The 14,936-nt window shown below is 45.0% G+C and overlaps 5 protein-coding genes across 5 annotated transcripts; 3 read left to right on the top strand and 2 right to left on the bottom strand.

The window, feature by feature from the left end:
- Positions 1 to 462: 462 nt before the first annotated feature.
- On the top strand, positions 463 to 2,769 carry VTP01DRAFT_419 (uncharacterized protein; the record flags this gene model as incomplete). Its single annotated transcript, XM_069382844.1, has 6 exons — positions 463 to 534; positions 605 to 1,062; positions 1,134 to 1,443; positions 1,523 to 1,738; positions 1,817 to 1,872; positions 1,941 to 2,769. The coding sequence occupies 6 exons, from the start codon at positions 463 to 465 to the stop codon at positions 2,767 to 2,769; spliced, it is 1,941 nt and encodes a 646-aa protein (XP_069244839.1).
- A 307-nt stretch (positions 2,770 to 3,076) lies between these two features.
- Positions 3,077 to 4,175, bottom strand: VTP01DRAFT_418 (uncharacterized protein; the record flags this gene model as incomplete). Its single annotated transcript, XM_069382833.1, has 3 exons — positions 3,077 to 3,336; positions 3,398 to 3,450; positions 3,520 to 4,175. The coding sequence occupies 3 exons, from the start codon at positions 4,173 to 4,175 to the stop codon at positions 3,077 to 3,079; spliced, it is 969 nt and encodes a 322-aa protein (XP_069244838.1).
- A 2,913-nt stretch (positions 4,176 to 7,088) lies between these two features.
- On the bottom strand, positions 7,089 to 8,117 carry VTP01DRAFT_417 (uncharacterized protein; the record flags this gene model as incomplete). Its single annotated transcript, XM_069382822.1, has 3 exons — positions 7,089 to 7,289; positions 7,351 to 7,487; positions 7,550 to 8,117. The coding sequence occupies 3 exons, from the start codon at positions 8,115 to 8,117 to the stop codon at positions 7,089 to 7,091; spliced, it is 906 nt and encodes a 301-aa protein (XP_069244837.1).
- Positions 8,118 to 8,299: 182 nt separating this feature from the next.
- VTP01DRAFT_416 (uncharacterized protein) lies at positions 8,300 to 9,939 on the top strand (the record flags this gene model as incomplete). Its single annotated transcript, XM_069382811.1, has 7 exons — positions 8,300 to 8,428; positions 8,490 to 8,615; positions 8,679 to 8,783; positions 8,841 to 8,950; positions 9,001 to 9,274; positions 9,333 to 9,765; positions 9,827 to 9,939. The coding sequence occupies 7 exons, from the start codon at positions 8,300 to 8,302 to the stop codon at positions 9,937 to 9,939; spliced, it is 1,290 nt and encodes a 429-aa protein (XP_069244836.1).
- Positions 9,940 to 10,089: 150 nt separating this feature from the next.
- VTP01DRAFT_415 (uncharacterized protein) lies at positions 10,090 to 14,454 on the top strand (the record flags this gene model as incomplete). The annotated part of the gene is made up of 11 exons (XM_069382800.1): positions 10,090 to 10,118; positions 10,171 to 10,952; positions 11,030 to 12,319; positions 12,399 to 12,946; positions 13,014 to 13,039; positions 13,101 to 13,228; positions 13,347 to 13,434; positions 13,494 to 13,528; positions 13,585 to 13,603; positions 13,666 to 14,056; positions 14,128 to 14,454. The coding sequence occupies 11 exons, from the start codon at positions 10,090 to 10,092 to the stop codon at positions 14,452 to 14,454; spliced, it is 3,663 nt and encodes a 1,220-aa protein (XP_069244835.1).
- Between the last annotated feature and the right edge of the window lie 482 nt (positions 14,455 to 14,936).

The raw sequence follows: 14,936 nt of genomic DNA, 5'->3' as shown, positions 1-14,936 counted from the left end.
ATCGTCTCGAGGATCACGAGGAGATATGCATCGCGCATATCTTCAGCAATATAATGTATGCATTGTTCGAAAATTCGAAAATTGCAATCTTGTCTTTTCTGCCGAGCCCTCGATATTTCAACATTTAACAAGATAATGGTTTCGAGTGATGACTTTGCAGTATGCTGACAGAGCCGCACAGATACATGAAGGAGACCAAGAGTGTGTATATATATCTTTGTGAAATGCGTAGATCTTAAAAGGAAACCACTGGACAAAACGGAAAACGTAGACGTCCAAAAGAGTGCCATACTTTGCTCAAGCTTTCACACGTTTGAACTATCGAATTTGGGGGTGTATCAATTTCTGCTGACACAGACAATCCAATGCCCAGATTTGACACCCAGCTATACTTTTAGGGTTCCCCATTTACCCCACGTTCCACCTTGTTCCTCTACTTCTCTCTAACTCTTCCAACAAATAATGTCTCTTCGTGCCCTTGGCCTCAGGAACGTCGCTAGACTTTCTCCTCGAACAACTTTGGCTGTTCGTTCTGTAAGTTCAAACTGTAGTAACTTCAGTCGCCTTGTGTACCTGACTCACCGGCCGTTTGCGCGATCGTCAGACCGTTGTGCCTCGACGCACAATGGCAGCTGCCCAGCCTACGCCAAAGACCCCGGTTGACAGCAGTGCTCCTGGCCCTATGCTTCGTTACCAAGCAAACTTGCCGAAACTCCCTGTTCCTGCTTTGGGCGCAACCCTGCAAAAGTACTTGAAGACTGTTCGCCCGCTGGTCGGTGACGAGGAATACAAGCGCACTGAAGCAGCAGTCAAGGAGTTTGAGAGCAGCGGCATCGGTGCCAAGCTTCAAGAGCGTCTTTTAGCCAAGGCCAACGATCCTAACGTCGTCAACTGGCTAGAGGACTGGTGGTTGGAGTCTGCGTATATGGGCTACCGCGACCCTGTGGTGATCTACGTCAGCTACTTCTTCTATTACAAGGATGATAAGCTCCGAAAGGCACCTGCTAAGCGTGCCGCTGCCATTACAACTGCTGCCCTCGAGTTCAAGCGTCAGATTGTAGAGTAAGTGGAAGGGAGGGGCGCTGCTTTTTTTTGGACATTCACAGAAGTTAACATCTGGGCGGCTTAAACAGGAAGACGTTGGAACCCGAATATGCCAAGGGCGAACCTATGTGCATGGATTCTTACAAGTACATGTTCAACAATTGCCGTATTCCAAAGAAGCCTGTCGATTACGAGGCAGCCTTCGATCCCGTGGCTAACTCGCACGTGGTGGCGATCCGCAAGAACAAGTTCTATGTCATTGATACCGTTCACAATGGCCGTCAGCTGTCCACCAGCGAACTCGAACAGCAGTTCCAACGTGTCATCGAAGCAGCTGGATCCGACAAGGGCACACCCGTGGGTATCTTGACCTCCGAGAACCGTGATAAGTGGACTGATGTAGGTTTCGGAACGGAGAAACAATGAGGAGATTAGATCATGGGAACAGGATTATACTCATATTCCACAAAATTTCTAGTACCGTCAAACACTTTTGGAAGCTAGCCCTGAGAACAAGGCTATTCTCGACAAGATTGAATCTTCTTCCTTTGTTGTCTGCTTGGATGATTCTAAGCCTGTCACTCGCGACGAAGGTTCCCGTGCATGCTGGCACGGCGATGGTCGCAACCGCTTCTTTGATAAGCCCCTTCAGTTCATAGTCTTTGACAACGGCAAAGCCGGTTTCATGGGCGAAGTAAGTGGCGCTGGAAAGTTTGATGTGTCCAAACAAAAACTCTTGTTTACTTATGCATGTGATTTCGTCTCGATGTAGCACTCTTGCATGGATGGTACTGCCACTTGCCGCTTGAACGAGTTTGTTTGTGACGGGTACGAGGCGAAGAAAAAACCAAGGGAACATGTTTCATATTAGAATAACACAAAAATATTCCTAATAGATTGGCACGCAACTTGATCGACCACGGCCCTGAGCAAATTCGCCCTGATTTGCCTCAACCTCAGGAACTCAAGTTCAAGGTCAATGACCAAGTACAGCAGGCTATTAAGAGCGCCGAATCCAACTTTGACCAACTCATCAGCAAACACGACCTTACCGTTCTGGCTTATCAAGGCTACGGCAAGGACTTGATCAAGAAGTTCAAGGCCTCCCCTGACGGCTACACTCAGATGGTTATCCAGCTTGCATACTACAAGATGTTTGGTACCTCTCGCCCCACTTATGAATCTGCACAGACTCGCAAGTTCCAGCGTGGCCGCACCGAAACTTCACGCACCGTCAGCGAGGAATCCGTTGCCTTTGTGAAGGCTATGGAGGATGTGAACGTCTCTCGTGAAGAAAAAATTGCTGCTTTCCGGAAGGCTGTCAAGGCTCAGGGCGCCTACATGGCTGACTGTGTCAATGGCCACGGCGTTGACCGCCACCTCTTTGGATTGAAGAAGAGCTTGACTGCCGGCGAAGCTCAACCAGAACTATTCACTGACCCCGCCTATGCTTACTCTTCTCACTGGTACCTCTCCACCTCCCAGCTATCCTCTGAACACTTTGACGGTTATGGCTGGGGTCAGGTTGTCAATGACGGTTTCGGTGTTGCCTACATGATCAAGAAGAACGCTCTGCAGTTCAACGTAGCCAGCGTTAAGGACCTCGAAGTCCACGGTGAAAAGTTCGTCAATGGCACTCACCACTTTAAGCAATGCCTTGAAGACGCTGCTAACGAGCTTGGTGAATTGCTCTCCACCGAACTTGCAGCGCAAGCCAAATTGTAGAGTATTGACCAATAGATAATCCCTATTCATTTTGTACGCATAGGAGAGTAGACGGAGACCATGCGAGGAAAAAGCCTAACTTGAAGAGTAAAATGTACATACTTTATACCAAGTAATCTGCTTGAAAATTTTGGGATCAAATGTGTATATTGAGAATCTGGGAACTGAGTAAAACGTGAGTAGAATGGAAAAGGGATCATTGGGTAAAAACTGACTACTTTAGGGCTGAGATACCATACAAGATTGGGAACGAAGGGAAAGAAGAAAAAAGCATACAGTATATATACAATACGAACGAATGTGCAGATTACAATTGACTAGTCTTGCCTTCCTGTATCACCTGGCGTAAAATAGTTTCCAACTCTTGAATTCTTTGTCGATGAGCAGAGTGTTCTTGCTGCAGACTTTTGATGTAATCGACGGATTTGCGGAGAATAGTGCCCTTGTTTGGCTTATTGTTCATTCCTCCACCGCCATTGTTAACGCAGTCCTCAAGCATGCTCTGGGGCAGCAAGTTCCCCAATTCTTGAATACGTTCGTTCAGATTTTCTCGACGACGTCGCTCGACTAATACACCAGATAAGTAACAAGGACGATAAGGTAACCATGTAATTTAAAAACAACTTGCCTGCATTGTGCGACTCTCTTCGCCGGCGCCTCTTTTCCATAACAAGCTGTAGGCTAGATGATAGGTAGGTAGGCAGAGTTAGAGGCGCAGGGCCGGGCAGATCATCTATTCTGGGCACTTACTTCATTTGAACTGCATAGTCATCTTCGAGACTTCTAGCGCCTGCATCGAATTGCTGCGGTGCCAAGGGACCTGGACCAGTAGCGGCCGCGGCTGCAGCAGCAGCAGCAGCAACGGCAGCAGGATTCATGTGACCCATGGTAGTGCCAAGTTCATTGAGCCCGATATTGGCTGGCGCGGACATTGGGAACCAAGGAGATATAGACGAGGAAGGGGAGGAGGTCGTTGCTATCGGATACTGCCGAGGATCCGCAGCCATGCTTCCTCTTTGAATGGACATGCTGTGTTGCTGATGCTCGTCTCTGTACACGTCCTTCATGCCTACATATGCCTTCATGCCTGGAAAGGCATGGAACGGTGGAGACGTTGAGCTGGCATATGGGTCAGTTCCGTAGCCTCCAAGCGAGTTCTCGGAAGGTGAGTCCTCTGCAAAAGATGCATATGACAGCGCGCTACTCGTTTTCTGGTGCTCGCTATTGTAGTCCAAGTCGTCAAAATCATGTAGCGGTGGAGCGAAGCTGTCTGCGGGGTCATCAAATTGGTCGACGGTGGTCAGCGGAAACGTGGGTTGAGAGAACCGCTTGTGGTGGTGGTGCTGCTGGGAAGCCATCAAATGATACTGGGTAGGATTTCGAAGCTTCGTGCGTGGTTGCGACATTGGTGCTCTTTATATATTTATCGATGTAGATGATATAAGCAAGGAAAAGAAAGGAAGAAAGCCGATCAATTCTCTCAGGGCCCATTTACTGGAGCAACATGTCCTCCGTTTTTTTTTCTCATCCGAAAAAAGACAAAGCGAGCCACCGCAGAGTAACGAACAAGATACGCTGCGGAGAACGAGACGCAGATCCGGTGCCCTCAGGAATTGCTCCTTAAACGGGACCTGACGTGTCATATGAACGATCATCGATGAGCAATACAACTTTGGGATTCTTCTCGGAGCCCGCGCAAATAGAGCTGCAATTACCTGTTGGTTTGTTGTCGTTGCACTGTCGAGTGCATCCGGCTGCATAGCAACATCTATCAGGCTGACTCTGATAGCAGAGTAGACACGGGTAATTTCTAGACAATTGACAACAATGCAATCTGGATACGGGTCAGACGACAATGGATTTTTTTAAATTCGTTTATAGTAGCACTTATCATATGCTCTTAAACGATGCTCTGGCTAATGTGTTATATAACGTCATTGTCTCTATGTGGAAGCTGCTTGAAATGTCATCATCGCGCTTTGCTTTCCTCTTTTGTTACGTTCGTGCCCTTGGTCTGTGCATGCATCTTGCCTGCTTATGGATATCCGCGATGACACCATCAGAGAATGGCTTGTAATTGCAGGTTTTGCAAAATTCCCGCAAAGGATTTTTGTCGTCAACTGTGCGCAGTAGGCACGAACCACATGGCAACGAACCAAGCGACTGGTAATTGTTTACGGCAATGTACCGCGGTAAGCAGCCTTGAATCGGTGATGCAGCTCCTACTTCCTTAAATTCTTGTTACCCAAAATTAGATGCATTGATTCCCAAAGGTTTGAGTGCTTGTTTACACAAACTTTTCAGAAGAAATGTCTAAGTTACAACAAATGCGCACAGCTTCTGATTATCGCGTATACACCGTTATCAAGTGAAAATACCGATATAGAGCTTTTATATGTGTGTATCAGATTACAACGGTTATTTACTACAGTAAAACTGCAGCTATGAATTCCTTGAATTTGAATGAAAAATCGGCATTGCTGAATCCTTGGTCTCCTCAAATAATTGTCAGACCGTCGATAACCAAAGGCACGCATGCAGATTGGCCTTCTCCCACTGTAATCTAAACAAACCTGTCGTGTCACGCCTAAATTACAGACGCAGAAGTTTAATAGATCATTGCTCGGAGTATCTTCCAGCGATGGATGTCGGATAGCTCGACATCGGTTCTATGATTACTTAGTGAACCAAATGCAAAACGAATCTGCTCGTTAGGCCTGAGTATATACTTATCAACATTCAACTTCAATGTTGACGCATATGCTGGAGTATGTAGTAACGCAAGCACAATGATTAGATTCTAATCACTTACAAACAGTGACCTGTACCTTTTTGAGCAGAGTGCTTGTAAACAATGGAAGCAACTACATGCAGATATCAACATGTCGGATAAATTCAGTGCGTGCAACGTGGGTCACATTTCTTTCAAATCACGAGACTAAATATCAATGGCGAATAACGACGAAGGGTGTGCTGTTAAGGAATCTTTGATACGTTCTTGGCAACAATGTATTCAATCTCTTGGCAACTTTCCCTGGCGCATACACGGCACTTGGAAAGTGACTTATCCGAATGCAGCATGCAATTAAACTGAAGTAAAATTCAAATAAACAAGGATTACTAAGCGACACGCACAGTTGCTCTCTAACAGGTCAGCATCGTGCACAAATCTTTGGCCGATCTCACTTATCATGCGTATTGTAAACAATAGTGCACACACGCGAGTTGTTGTAAGCAGCTCTCCACAGTTCCCATGTTGTTAAAAGCTCACTGGCTTCCATTCTCCTGGATTTAATTGACAACATACTCAGCATAATCTAGATTACCGTAGACGTAATAACAAACAACAATCGATTAGTTTCCATCCATAGAAAAGATACAGACTTGTGGTGCGCAGCTGCGTTACATTGAATTAGACGGACAACAACTTTCTTCCTGTTGTCGTACGAAGCAAGAGCCACGTCGGCCCTTCTCTTTCGCTCGATCGTCCTACGTCTGTGCGGTTCCACGTGGATCACGAGGGGCTGTCACCACTCTCTTGGCCACTATTTACTCCAGAATGGATACACGTATGTAAACGATAGGATTTGTCGCGTCCCGTGTGACGATAGTGTCAAGCTTCCTTGTGGCCGCTTCTTTCGATCATGGATTCCAGCTTTAGAAAAACTTGCGCGGCGTTGCATGAACAATGATCACATGCGGCAATGTAATCTATGCTTGTTCAAATTTCTCCGTCTCTATGATACATAAGTAACTGACAACATGAAGCGCTGAGCAATCATAAGAAACTCTTCGGTCATGTTCCTTGCATCGCTATACATGATAGTACCTGCTTTCGCTTTTTTGTATGGAATGCACGTAGATAGATATCCGCAAACACCAATACCCACTCCCGATAATCCGCAATCCAACTCACAAAGGAATGTTGCCAATTTGCAGATCTCGATGCTTAGAAAAAAGCGAAAGTACCATGCACTCACGGTCCACCTAGCTTTGCATGAATGCGGCGACCAACTGATCCCAAGATCATCCTTCAATGACATTTATTCAAACTCCAGTCCAGACAAGCCATATATTTTTAAAATTTGTGCTGGATGTTGCCCGCGTCGAACAGTGATTGTAAGCATTCGTTACAGGCCACCAGAGATATGTTTCATAATAGTATGTGAGGACACAAAAGGGAGTATCCACAAGAATGCGTTGTTTCAAAGAAAAAACAAAAAGGGGATTCCTTCTGTACATGTAGCGAAGAGGGGGAAATGTAAATGTGTACTGCTTCTCTTCTGCTGTAAACTTTCATAAAATGACGGTGACATTATTTAGTTCGATACCAGCACATTCAGTCGTTCGGCAACAGAGAGCTGGGTGCGGGTCATGTTGGCAAGGTAAACAACCATGAGGAGATCTTGCAAATGGGAGTTGAACATCTTTTCGAATGAAGCGCTGTCAATCTTTGGTACAACCGATACAGTATCCATAATATAACGTCCAATAGCATTGTTTGGCTTTTCCTCTCCAGCCTACCATCAAGATTGTTTTAGAAGCTATATCACCATGAAAATTATAATTCATTCGACGTACCACAACTTTATCTACATATTGACTAACTCTTTCGAGCATCTCCTGGAGCTTGCTAACTGCAATTTCCAAATGATCCATATCGGACAGGAGCGAAGCGGTGCGGTTTTCAGAGTTCTTTGCAGAAGCAAGCATATCCACTATACATAACAGGCTTATGTGAGATATCTGTTTTATCTGCTCCACATTGTCGAGGACTTACATCCACTTCGTTCAGCATCCAAATATTTCATCTCGCAAGGTACAGGCAGATACATGCAGTCACCAGGCTTTGTAGAGAAGCCAACAGTTGCGCTTGTGTATGCTTTCAAACCCAAATCATCGCTCTTGAGCAACATATCGGTATCAAAAGTTACTTGAATTGGTCTGAAGTTTCCAGTGTCCTGCGCAAAAATAGTGTGGAGAGGTGCACTGGCGGGAGTGACATTGGGTCCAGCAGTGTACCAGCCAAGGATAACTTCTTCAGGGTTGACTCGCTGGTGCAGCTCGTGCATGCTAGTATAATGATCTTTGTCGAGAACAATTTGTGACGATTCTTCGGTGAAAATGACGCTGAACGAGTTTCTGATTTCAACTTCGGTGCCATCAGGGCTACGGATGCCTAGCAAGGCACCAATAACCTTGTTTTGCTGTTCCTCGCGACGCAAAAAGTGATCCAAAACGGAAAACAGAACGACAGGGCTGACCGTGCAAGTGAAAGGCCGAAGATGCGGAGCGGTCGAAGAATGACCTACGGAGACGTGCAAAACGTCCATGTTGCTGCTAGTCATTTATAATTGCGGGTGCAGACCGTGCTTCTTGGTCAATGGAAACCAGAAAAAAAAAATGTGCAAAAAAGCAGTCCCCGCTCTCCTGCTGTCCTCTAAAGTCCGTCGTCTGAGCGACATTGTCGTGGATTGCGTAAGTGGCCGCGCGTCAACGCCCTTTCTATCCTGCAAGCCTTTTAATTACAATGACCACTTTGGAAGACAAATCCCTTTGGCAAAATAACGAGGGCGATGAGGATATTGAACAAGAGATTCGACGTCTGAGCCCCGAAGAGATCAACAATAGGACGAGGCTACTTGAAAACGATATCAAGGTAAAGCGTCCTGAACCCGCCGGCGTCAGCTGTCGATCTCCTAAGCAGGCTCTCTTTGCAGGTCATGAAGTCAGAGGTTGTACGTCTTCAGCACGAACAAGCGGCAATGAAAGAGAGGATCAAGGACAACAAAGAGAAAATCAAGATGAACAAGCAACTACCATACCTCGTTGGAAACGTTGTTGAGGTAAGGACAAATCGACAGCTGCTGTTTTGATATACTTATAAACAAGCATGCATACATTACCAGCTTCTCGATATCGATCCTGAAGAAGAGGAAGAAGAGGGCGCAAACGTTGACCTAGATTCTAGACGCAAAGGAAAGTGTGCAGTAATCAAAACCTCCACACGCCAGGTCAGCATTCACTGTCTTATTCTCCGTATATACGTGTTTCTTACAATGGTATCATAGACCGTCTTTTTGCCACTGATTGGTCTGGTGGATCCCGAGACTCTAAAGCCTGGCGATATCATCGGTGTAAATAAAGACAGCTTTTTGATCTTAGATACTCTTCCTCCTGAGTAAGTGATTGCTGCTCTCCTTCCCATTGCAGTTACTAACGCTCTATTAGGTATGATTCCCGAGTAAAAGCAATGGAAGTTGATGAAAAGCCGACGGAAGATTACAATGATATCGGTGGTTTGGATAAACAGATTGAGGAATTGGTAGAAGCAGTCGTCCTTCCAATGACTCATGCAGATCGGTTCAAGAACATTGGTATCAAGCCTCCAAAAGGTGTCCTAATGTATGGTCCACCTGGTACTGGCAAGACATTGCTAGCAAGAGCATGTGCAGCACAAACCAACTCTGCGTATCTAAAGCTTGCTGGTCCTCAGCTGGTGCAGGTATGAGAGGGTCCAAGTGTACAGGGCTTTCGGGAGATAAAATCTGACGGTATTCTAGATGTTTATCGGTGATGGTGCCAAACTTGTACGAGACGCTTTCAACCTTGCAAAAGAAAAAGCCCCAGCTATTATTTTCATTGACGAATTGGATGCTATCGGCACAAAACGTTTCGACTCTGAAAAGTCTGGTGATAGAGAAGTGCAACGAACTATGCTTGAACTGCTCAACCAGCTCGATGGTTTCTCATCAGACGACCGCATTAAAGTAATCGCTGCCACCAACCGTATCGATATTCTTGATCCTGCATTGCTCCGATCAGGTCGTTTGGATCGAAAAATCGAGTTCCCTCTGCCAAACGAGGAAGCTCGTGCGCGAATTTTACAAATCCACTCTCGAAAGATGAACGTCAGCAAAGATGTAAACTTTGAGGAACTGTCCAGATGTTGCGACGAGTTCAATGGTGCACAGTGCAAAGCTGTGTGTGTAGAAAGTATGTCCGCAGTAAAAGGCAGGCTCTTTGTGGAAGAATCGATATTAATCTGAAAATTTAGGCGGTATGCTTGCCCTGCGGCGAGGTGCTGTTGAGATCTCACATGAAGATTTCATGGACGCTATTCAAGAAGTCCAAGCAAAGAAGAAAATGTCCTTGCAATATTATGCGTAACAAGTATAATAAAGATTACATACCTTTGGAAATAAACCTTTCATTGTACCTCGGAAAATTATCCAATGTTTCGTCTTCTCACTTAAAACCAGTGCAAAATGTCTTGAGTATCCGAGGGGCTCTTTACAGCAGTTGGTCAGATATCATACTATGAACGATGACACCTCTGAGAAACAAAGGTAAGCTGTTACTCGAGATTAATGATGCTTAGCTGACAAATCTTGGTACCAGATATTTTAGTTTAAGTGTCGGCCCAAGCAGCCAGCGCTCAGTATCTCTCAGCAGCGTTTCTGCTCGTATGTCTTCAGAGTCTGGAGATAAACATACAGAAACCAAAAACCAGCAGACTCACGTGTCCTTTCCATCGCATATCGAGCAATGGTTCCAGTCGTCAAGGGCAGCTTCTGTAGCTACGAAAGAGCAAGAGGAATCGAGAAAAGAGCGATTCTTCGCTTACCTTCAGAAGCGTTTCCCTAGTCGGATCGTCAGACGTGTCCTGAAATGTACCGTCGCCTATTTCTTATCTACATTGTTTTCACTTATCCATCCGGTGGCCAGAGCAATTGGGCAGGCTCCTTATTTGTGCACTATGGGTATGCTTTTCAGCCATCCTGGTCGCAGTATGGGAGCTCAGTTTGATGCAACTATCATGGCTATCGCCGGTGTCGTCCTCAGTGTGGCATATGCTATCGCGGGGCTATCAGCATCAACAGCATACAACACTCGACATCTGGATACGTATCAACAGTACCCCGTTGGCTCAGCAGTGAATGCGATCTTTTTGTTCTGTGGCATCTTTGCGGCACAGCTTTTGCGACAATTCTATCCCAAGTTCTATTTCTTCTCCTTACACTTTATGATCGTGCAGATATTCTCGCAGACTCTGGGAGCAGAGTATATAACTGTCCCGTTTCTTTTGCCGCTGGAGTTTGGCGCACCTTTGCTCATCGGATGCGGTGTATCGCTTGTGGTAAACCTAGTAATATGGCCAGAGACAGCTGTGGATAACCTAGGTAGGTTGATAAATCAACAAAGGAAGCTTATGACTACGAGATCGATATCAACGCTTAATGGATATTTGCAACAAAAGGTCGAGCACTGAAGGAAACAATATCAAGTAGCAAAAAAATGCTCGATATGATCACCGAACAGTTCTTTTTGGATCCAGAAGCAGAAATGGTACCGGAAGAAACAATCAGTGGCATTGCAGAGCAGATGCGGAAGGGTGTTGTCAAGGTGCGAACCGCGTACAGAGAAGCCAAATATGAGTTATCCTATGCATACATCCGACCACAGCAGCTGAAGGATGTCCGAAAATCCATTGAAAGATTGACACGACATTTAAGTGCACTTAGCATATCTTTACGAACCGAGCGCGAATTGTTTGAAAACACATTATCAATTCTACGGAATCAAACCCAAATGGAAGATGAAAGTGACACTGAAGAACGACCTTCATCGGATAACGGCGGCCATGCAAGCAGCCAGCATGAAAGCGTAGAAGAAAAGGGAGCAACATCGTTAAAAGTACAAACCACCCAGAAATCACGCAGTGAAGAAGATATCCTAAGAAAATCTGCAATGGCATCTGCGGCTTCCTCCTCCGCGGGCCATCCTCGAAGCCGCCACACCATTATGGCTCCTACAACAGCTGCAACACAGGATGAAGAAGAAGATGAGGATATGGAGCATCATCAGCGTACAACGTCGTCTATCAGGTCTTTTCTAAATCTACCGAGACTACTCTCTCCCAAGCCAAAACCGCCGCAAAAGAAAAGAAGCTGGATGCGACCAAAAGATCAGCCCGTCCTACTCACGTATCTCGAGAGCTTGCGTGATCCTTTGATTAACTTATCATCAGACTGCGCGGACGTTTTAAGGTGCATATCTCGAACATTAGCGACTGAGTTCGACATTGAAGATGACGGTGCCGTATCAACATGGTTATCGTATTTTCGGCATCTCCTGAAACTAGGACACTGGAGAGTCAGCGACGAGGAAAGTGTCGAGGAAAAGAAATACCGGCATCTAAAGATATGCGATTGCAGCGACATTATTCGGGAATCGTTAAAGCGTTTTGATGTTGCAGAAAGGGATCGTATGCAGGAACTGTACGATCACAATCGCAAAGCGAAATCTGACAAGGCAGTTGACCTTAGCATGCGTGAAGAGCTTTTTCTCGTTTTCTTCTTCATATTTACACTACGCCAAGTGGCCAAAGAGCTAGAGACGATGGTTCAGCATATCAACAACTTGAAAACACAAAGTGGGAAGAAACGAAAACGTCTATATATGCCGCGGATCACACTGAAATGGCTGCGTAAATGGGCAGGATGGAACAACCATCAGAGCACACGTGATAAAGGCGGTTATTCGCATGGTTTGTCATCTTTTCGATAATCTTGCAAATTCAGCGGTTATGTTGTTCACTTATCTATTATGTTATCTATATCATTTAGCTGCATTGGCGCAGTATTTACCTGATGACGATAAACAGGATGGACAAAACGAAATTAGGTTGGCGCAAATGCAGGTTGGAGGAGATACGCTCAAACGAACATTGACGCTTGGAGAATCTGAAGAATTTGGGAGGGAATCGAGTATCAGTAACACTCCAGATACAAATAAGAAAGATGACGCTTTGCGATTACGAAAAACAAACAGCTCTCGACGAAAAGAACACAGAGAGAGACAGCAGAGTTTATTCGACATTGCCAAGGACTCCCCACTTGTAAAACTAGCCGAAGCGTCTATGCAAGAGAAAAATCAAGACGAAAGGAGACAGGAACAGCCGTTACAGCAACAAGCTACAGCGCCTCTTCGGAAGATGCCGCAATTTTTGCATGCAAGATACAAAGTGTGGAGTGTTTTGCAGTTTCTCAAGAAATATGAATTCAAGTTTGCGCTCAAAGTAGCCGTCGCAGTATCTATTTTGTGTATTCCTGCATTTGTGCCAACATCTCGGGGTTGGTTTATACATGAGCGAGTACAATGGGCCTCCGTTACAGTAAGCATTGTTAAAGGTACCTTACATGCTTACGATTGTGGTTACCATGACTTTACGCGCTTTGTAGGTGATAGCTATTATGAATCCTACAAGGTCGGTACGATTACCGGCTTTAATGCTTTCGTGTTTGTGACGCTTTTTTCTCTTTACACAGTGGTGGCACACTGCAAGCTAGTCTCTGGAGAATCGTCGGCACTGTTATCGGCGCGTTAGTCGGTTGGGCAGCATTGGAAACAGGAAGTGGAAGTGCTTATGTCCTGGGCATCTTCGCGGTTCTCTTAGGTAGGTTTTCAAAAGGCCACTTAGCACCAGCTTTGAATGGAAGCAGTGTATTCAATATTTGCGTTTGAAGCCATTCCATTTTTCTATATTCATTTGGGTAGCACATATAACCGTGTAGGCGTTGTCGTACTGGTATCCTATGTTGTTATTGCTCTTGTAAAATATGCCAATCCCTCCGTGGGTGGTACGACGGCGGAGACTGTTTGGTAATTTTCACGTAGCAGAAAAAAAAAAGATCAGATGTACTAATTTAGTTTACAAATAGGCGGCGGACCGTCCTTGTGATAGTCGGTATTCTAGGTAGGGTGATCGTGTATCAGTTGAAATATGCGATAGTTCTAAGTCAAAATTTTTAGTTGCTATGGGGCTGAATTCGCAAGTATCTTGTGTCTGTCAGATCCAAACCATATAGGCTAACAAAAAAGCGAACATCATAGACTGATATGGCCATTCATTGCTCGTCACGCAACAAGAAAATCGGCTTCGGCTATCCTTCGACGTCTAGGTGAATACTATGCATTTCTCGTAGGCACGTTTCTATACCATGATATCAGATACCCACCGACCGAAGCAGACATAAAGCAGTCGCTTAAAATGGAGGATAAAATTCAAGCTTCCCTCAATGCATCCTCCGTATTGCTGGATCTCACGGACCATGAGCCCAGACTTAAAGGGCCATTCCCGAAAGAGTTTTATCGGCAAATATTGGCATCTTCTCAAGCCATCTTGGACCACATGGGAAGCATGCGAGTTGCGCTCACAGAAATGCCGATTGCTGTGAAACTTGAGATATGTAACCAGGAGCATTATCCTTATCGCAGGGACATGGTATGTACATTGTGACGCATTTTGGCAAAAGAAAACCAGGTCCAGGACTTAACTACAAAGGCGGGCTACAGATAGCATCTTTGATGTTACATCTTCACACTGTCTCGAGCTCACTGGCTACCAAGATGCCGTTGCCAATTTATATGCCATCAACACGCGCGGCTCGAAACCGACTCATTAGCCATCGGCGTGAGGCTACCAGAAAAGGTAGCCATTGGGTCACATTTCGAAATCTATCATGGTACGCAATGGCAAACTCGTCAGAAGAGATTGTCGAAGAACTTGAGTATCTGACTAAACTCGTTCGACACATTGTTGGCGAGACAAAATACGCTGATCGTGCGAAGAGAATAGATGCCATTATCATGGGAGATACTAGTCATCAAAGAGCTGCCTAGGAACTATCATCCTTACTCAGCATTGATATTGATATCCTTATGTAAAAATATAATATACCATAATCTGTGGATATACATTGACTTCTACTGATTTTCAAAATTAAAAAAAGCTTGAGTTATCGGGATCTGCATAGTCCATAAAAAGTAAAACAACTTTATCAGCCAGCGATCTTTCGTTATCTAAATTAAACGAGCAATGCCTCATCGTTTATTATACATACAATAACATGTTATCTTTGGCTCACCAAGACTGGATGATGTACATTGCCTTGACGGCTGTTTTAGTAAGTTTACATATAGTAGTTTCAACTCAGTGGTATGTCTATTGTTTGTCCAGGATCCCAGCACTGTAGCTGCCATAAGATGTGAATGCACCTATAGATGCATCTGAAAATTTTACCAGATATTTCAGCGGCCATGTCTTCAAAATGATTAATAAATAGATTGACCGCTTACAAGCCATATTGAAAGTATTTCGTCGC

Source organism: Rhizomucor pusillus, assembly GCF_041956525.1.
Source record: "Rhizomucor pusillus strain CBS 183.67 unplaced genomic scaffold VTP01scaffold_1, whole genome shotgun sequence".
NCBI classification, from domain to species: Eukaryota; Fungi; Mucoromycota; class Mucoromycetes; order Mucorales; family Lichtheimiaceae; genus Rhizomucor; species Rhizomucor pusillus.
This window is presented reverse-complemented; position numbering and strand designations above follow the sequence as displayed.